Source organism: Elephantulus edwardii, unplaced genomic scaffold (assembly GCF_000299155.1).
Source record: "Elephantulus edwardii isolate Elephantulus edwardi_28Jun2011 unplaced genomic scaffold, EleEdw1.0 scaffold00071, whole genome shotgun sequence".
Taxonomy (NCBI): Eukaryota; Metazoa; Chordata; class Mammalia; order Macroscelidea; family Macroscelididae; genus Elephantulus; species Elephantulus edwardii.
Genome location: NW_006399821.1, coordinates 469,122 through 475,975, shown reverse-complemented (window position 1 = coordinate 475,975; position 6,854 = coordinate 469,122). Strand labels below are relative to the sequence as shown.

Genomic DNA, 6,854 nt, shown 5'->3' with positions numbered 1-6,854 from the left:
TTCTTCTCTGTTCCCAACTTTTGCATTCCAGTCACCCGTTATTATCAATGCATCTTGATTGCATGTTCAATCTATCTCCGACTGTAAAAGTTGGTAGAAATCATCTAGGGTGATTCAGTTCGTATAGATATAATTCAATTTATATTTAGAACAGATCATACAGGAGCCTGGACTCTATGAGGAGGAATGTGGCATCAGGATTGGAGGAAGACCTATCAACAACCTACATTATGCATATGAAACTGAGGACCTGAAGCACTTGTTGTAGAAGGTCAAGACTGTAGTCTTTAATATGGATTGAAGCTCAACATCAAAAAAACAAAGATTCTCACCAGGAGCCAATTAGCAGCACCATGATAAATGGAAAAGAGACTGAGGTTGTTAACATGTCAGCTTGCTCAACTCCACTATCAACACTCCTGGCACCAGTAGTCAGGAAATCAAAAGACAAATTGCATTGGGGAAGTCTGCTGCCAGAGATGTTTCCAAAGTGCTAAAGAGTAATGATGTCAGTCTAGAGTCTAAAGTACACCTGATTCAGGCCATGGTCTTCACAATTACTTCTATCCATCAGAGAGCTGGACAATGTCTAAGGATGACAGAAGGATCAATGCCTTTGAGTTGTGGTGCTGGAGAAGAGTATTAAACATACCATGGACTTCCAAGAGAATAAACAAGACTATTATGGAGAAGATGAAACCAAGTTTATCTTTGGAGGCAAGGATTTTGAAGCTCTGTCTCACATATTTGGAGCACATAGCCAGGATGTACTGGTCCTTAGAGAAGGGTATCCATCATGCTTGGAAAGGTGTAGGAAGCCATCCTGAGTACATGCAGCCGCCACCCCTGTCCATCTCTGGGACTATGCCTACCTCTTAAATCAGCACCTGTAAATCAATGCCCCTCCCTCTCTTTTGTAAACTGGTAACCTAGGGCTGGATTCCCTGGCAGCCTGGCCTACTCTGCTGCCTATTTATAGCAGAATTCATCGAATAAATGTAGGCTTGATCAGGAATCTTTGTCTTGCCCCAATCTCTCGTGTCCCTGCTCCTCTTTTTAATCCACACAGATTCCACTCTAGAACACGTGTGAACCCGCAGGTCGGTTTCAGCCAGCGGTTACAGAAAGGTGGAGGGACAGCACAGAGGAAGAAGACCCCAGATGAAATGGTTTGACACAGTAACTGGGGTAATGAGGGTAGGTATGTTAGAGTCAGTGAGATTGGCTCAGAATAAAGCAGTCTTCAGAGCTATTGTACATAGGTTTGCTATGAGTTGCAGGTAAATCATGGCACCTGACAACAACATATTAGGATGGCTCCAGACAATTTATGAGGCTGCATCACAATTAAGAGCCCAGGAGAGGTCCCAGGAGAGCAATTTGCACAGAACCAAGTGTATCATGGGCACTGAACCAGTCGGGTGGAGGATGCATCCAGGAAATGCTAATAGACTAGGTATGTTTTTATTACATTTCCCTCAATTTGTTATTTGCAATAGAGAAATAAAAATAAGCAGACCTAACACATACGAAGTTTTGATTGATACAGGCAGTGTCCAAGTTCCTAACCGTGTCTATAAGAATGTGTAGATAATGCAGAAACCTTGCTTTAGTGCAAGAAAAAGAAGTTCTGGAGGTGCTGTGGCTAAGGCATTTGGCTGCTACCTGTAAGGTCAAAGGTTTGAATCCACCACTCACTCCTCAGGAGACAGATGAGGCATAAAGGGTTAAAGCCCTGGAAACACAATGGGCACTTCTACTTTGTGCTTCAGGGTCACTATGCGTTGGAACCAACTCTATGGCATGGGTTTGGGTTTTGAGCAGGAAAAGCTCAAAACTTTTCCAATTATTTAAAAGCTCCACATGCAGGAAGAGAAGGTGATTGTGATGAAGAACAGGTAATGATGTAAAGACATAATCTGGGACGACCTGTATTAAAGAGCCCCACCACGATTCTCTCTTTGGCCTGTGAAAATATCTCGGTAGGCCCTGCCTGGGGGCTCTTCTGCTGGAGAGTAAACCGTTTCTGCCTTGCTCATTACAGGGTTCCTAGGACTAAAGATCTTTCTTGCACCTGATACAGTGAAAGATAAAATGCATCTGTTTTATGCAGAGAAGAATGTTGCCAGAATTTTTCTTGACTGTTCTGACACTCTTCTTGGACATACTTCCAAGGGATCATGATTCCACTATAATTATTGCCATGAGGCTAATTCTGAGCAGAACTCTGCTCCGTAGGCTTTGCAATGGCTGATTTTTCAGAGGTAGATCATCAGTGCTATCTCCTAAGGTACCTCTGGGTGGATTTGAACCTCCAATCCTTCTGCTTAGCAGCCAGATGTGTAACTGTTTACCCTTCCTCCCTCATTTTCCCGCCTATCTATACATTTTGAACTAAAAATCAGCACTGTAACCCTCTTCCTATAAATGGAGGCGAAGCCCTGAGCTTCTGGGGGACAGAGAGAGGTCTTCTAACAAGGACACTCTCTCCAGTCAGGCAGCTGGTTACTTCCGCAGGCATTTTTGTTTTAACTGATCCCTGGGATTACTAGGAAGCGGCTACATTTTTAATCTTTTCTCTTTCCAGACTGAAGGGGTCATCCAAGGGATTTCTATGTAGGCTTTGACAAATTCTCCTCCATCAACTAGTAACCAGAAATCCACAAGGAAATCCCTCTTGGAGAAAGAAAACAGGAAAGAAAAAATGAGAGGACACAGCCCACAGGATCTACAGACTTATGTTCAGATGATCTGTTCACTGTGTGTGGTTTGAACGAGGTATGTTAGGCTGGGTTAGTTTCCCATAGTCAGTGAAGCTCAGGGTTTAGGATGTTGGGGTCCATCACAGGGATGGTGTTTTCTATTGGAGATTGTAAGGATGTGCAGGGACACCCTATATTGCAGTCACCACTAGTCCGATTCGACCTAATGGCACCTAACTACAAGTGCTGTTTGCCTGCCTCCTCCTTCACAGGAGTTCTCTCTACCCAGGGATGAGGGGCTGAGTGGTGTAGGGACCCTCAGAAACACCTGCAAGGAAAAACCTTGGCTCTCAGTCAAACTCCGTGCTCTCAAAGATTGTTGCTGTTAGTTGCTGTCAAGTCAGCTTCCCATGAGTGTGAAGTACAACAGCTTCAGAGAGTTTCCAAGGCCGTGACCTCTCAGAAGCAGATTGCCAAGTTCGTCTTCTTAGGCTCCTCTGGGGGGTTCAAACTGCCAACTTTCTGACTAGCAATTGAGAGCTCAACTTGAGTGCCACCTAGAAACATTTTCTCAAAGAGTATGTTGTTTTTTGTTAGGTGCCATCAACTCAACTAAACAACAACTAAACTAAACAACAGATCTGAAGCTTGCCCAATCCTGCACCATCTTCGTGATCTCCGTCACGCTCCAGACAATTGTTACAGTCGCTGTATCAATCCATCTCACTGAGGGGCTTCCTTGCTTTCTCTGGCCCTCCACCTTTCCAACATGATGTCTTTTTCCAAGGACTGCCCCTACATACAACATGCTCAAAGTATGTGAGATGACGTGTCATTACCTTTGCCTATTAGGAACCTCTGGTTGCACTTCCTCCAAGACCAACTTGTTTGTTCATTTGGCAGTCCATGGGATATTTCAACACCACAAATCAACGACTAAAGAATATTAAAATCATTGGCCCTACAGGGGACAGGAAGCAAATGCTTTTTCGGGCCTGGCCTGGCCAAGGCATGGAGTTCTGGCACCTCCCCCTTTCCATCCAAGGCAGGAATGTCACACACGAGATGAAAGGAGGCAGGAAGCACAGCAGCCCTGGGGGAGGGGCACGTTGGGCAGGAGGAGGAGCAGCCCCACCCTCATCTCTGGTGCCTGAGAGCTTGACAGCTGGTGTGTGGGAGCCTCCGGTCTAATCATACCTGCTAGAGGTAGCACCTCCTCTTCCCACCCCAACTGCCACCCGGTCAGGGTCCTTCCTCCTCCACCTCAGGTCAGAAATCTGAACCCTTACACTCTGGTGGCCCCACCAAGGGTCCTTAATGGGCTTCAACACTTGAGATGGTGCTCCTTCAAGCTGGGCTCCCCGGACCCTTTCTGAAGGCTTGATCCGGCTTTCCTGGCCTTGTGCCAGAGCAGGGGAAGGATGCCATCCCAGTTCTATAATCTGGCCTGATTTTCTCCTGCTTGGCAAGTGTCAGAGCTAGGAAATCTAATGCGAGGCTTTGAGGCCTTTTAACATGCAAAGGCCTCTGGGATCAATTAAATTCCTAATCCCCTTCAAGTCATACAAAAGGGAGGCCTGACAGCTGGCATTTTCTGAGGGGACCCATGAACTGATGTGTACCAGGAGCTTTACATACATTATCTCGTTTAATCCTTACAGCAGATCCCTACATAAGAGATTGTTGCCCCCATTTTACAAGTAGACAAACAGAGGCACAGAAGGGCACCTCAGGGCTCTGACCCAGAACACTGGGCTCCTAAGAGCAAAGCCGGCCAGCCTAGGTCAGTGTTGGACAGGCTCAGCTGATGAATAGGTTACCGGGCCTCAGTTTCTCCACATGCACCCGAGGGGAACTGGTCCAGGAAATTCATGATTTCTGCTATTCTCATACTTCTCCCTGCCTGCTCAGAACAGAGGGGGGTTTGTGTTAGTCCTCACCATCATACATCTCCAGCCACTGACCACACTCCAGCTTCCTGACCCCCAAGCAGCTTTGGGGAAGCCTCAAGGAGGTCTTCTGGTGGATTAAATGATCATTATTGCTTGGAAAGCAGATGCCCCAGAAAAACACAAAATTCCAGACTCTCCCAGCCTGCTTTTAAGTTAGTAGTTCCTTAATTTGGTGGTGGTTGTTGTTTGTTTGTTTGTTTGTTTGTTTAAGGAAAAGCAAATTGGCAGCAGCAGGGTGGGTCTTTATTCTGAATGTAAACAGTTTAGTCACCAATTACTTCTCTGTAGTCAACAGCCCTCCTCCCCCACTCACTTCCTGTCACGGTTTTTCTCCTTGGAAATATCACTCTAGAAATGAGTTGGGGAGTTGAGCCTATTTGTATTGACTGTGAGTGGGGAAAATGACACCAGCTAGAAAAGGCTGTGCCAGGGAGAACCACACAGCCAGTGCAGCACCCACCGACCCCCACACTCCTACCTCCAAAGGCAGGTCGCATGCTGAAATCATGGTCGTCCACTCTGAGAAGCGGCTGCGGTTTCCCTTTTCGTATTTTGGTTATGTCAAGGTTCTTCTTATATAAGTGACTGCAAAGATAAGCAACATAAGCCAGAAATGTTTTCCACGGGGCCCCGAAGTAACTGAGTTATTGGAGGATCTGTTAGGCACCTTTCTTCAACTTTTCCTCTTTCTTTTAGCTGCCCAGAGGTTGAGAACTGGACACCTTTGCCCAAATCCCAGACAGACCAGAAGACCAAGAAAGCCTTCTGGAATTTTCTTAAACCAGATGTTCTCCCAGTAAGGATATTCTTTCTTGGGCAAGTTAATAAATGTCTTTCCAAAAGTTATGATTGGATAGGATGATTGAGTTGAACAGCTTAAGATTAGGACTTCTTCCTTTTTAAAATATTTCTCTTGTATTAACTATGATAATGATTTTGTAATAAATAAAATTATGAAACAAATATAGCTAACGTTTTAGGTTTTTTGGTTTTGCTAGGTAACCCTGATGTCCCTTAGGTCATCCAGATGGCAGCTACCTGCAGAAGCCACCCTGGTGAAGAATCAAACCCCTAGGAGAATCAGAAAACCCACGGCCTTCGGGAGTCAGAGCAGCCCCACACCCCTTTAAATCCCACCAGCCCCGGAGTGGGGAGCAGATTTGTTCCAATTACCCAGCTTGGCGGAGGAAGCAAGGCCTTCAGTTTCTTTTCCCCTTTCAGTTTCTTTTCTCTAAACCCAATGACATAGGAAGAATTTTTGTTCTCTCACATGAATGATTTTTCTCCCCACCACAACAGCATATAATTTTATTTCCCAGAAAGCCTTCAAGTCCAAAGTATTCTAAAGCAGTTTCTTACTGGAAGTGTTATAATTAAATACCAATTAAAATGACAAGGAAAGAAGAAAAGAGAAAATTCATGCAGCCAAATTCATCTATACACAGTATCCATTCTTTTTTTTTACAGAATATTTTTTGGTGTAAATTTCCTTTTGTTGTTCTTATTTTGTAATAAATTATAGTGAAAAAATAAGATTTTTTAATTTCCATTCATTCATTGTTGCACATTTCTCCCCTCCCAAACCTCCCCCCTAGTACACTATCTTCTTGGAAAAGTAAAAGACAAATTCTTTCATTGTTTTACAAACCCTCCCCAAGGTCCACTCCACCATGGAGCCATCGCTCTAGACTCCTGTGATGACAGAAATACCTAGTCACATATCTCTTTTAAACAGTTTTCTCCCTCATTTGTTTCAGTGCAGTATACATTATTGAACCCATCTTTCTCAGTCTCTCCCCAACCCCAAGATCAGTCCTGTTTTACAACAGTGGCACTATGCAGTATTTAGCCTTTTGTGACTGTGATACTTCACTCAACATAATGTCCTCCAGGGTTGCTGATTTTGAATAATATTGCAAGAGTTCCTTGTTTTTCAATGCAGCATAGTATTCCATTGTGTGAATATACCACAGCTTCTCTATTCATTCATTTGTTGATGGGCACTTAGGTTGTTTTCAACTCCTTACTATTGTGAACAAAGCTGCGATAAACATGGGTGTGCATATATCTACTTGGGTGTCAGTTATGATCTCTTTGGGGTATAGTCTCTGTAGTGGAATTGCTGGGTCAAATGGTATCTCTATTTGCAACTTTTTGAGAAAGCGCCATACCACCTTCCACAGTGGTTGCACCATTTTAC

The 6,854-nt window shown here is 44.4% G+C and overlaps 1 protein-coding gene across 1 annotated transcript in view; it reads right to left on the bottom strand.

The window, feature by feature from the left end:
- The window catches only part of GABRR2 (gamma-aminobutyric acid (GABA) A receptor, rho 2), a 79,196-nt gene that overhangs the window by 46,392 nt on the left and 25,950 nt on the right, over nt 1-6,854 (bottom strand). Inside the window, exon 2 of the mRNA XM_006888698.1 lies at nt 5,133-5,239. Within this exon, the coding sequence (XP_006888760.1) occupies nt 5,133-5,239 (107 nt within the window). The remainder of the gene's footprint in view (nt 1-5,132; nt 5,240-6,854) is intronic.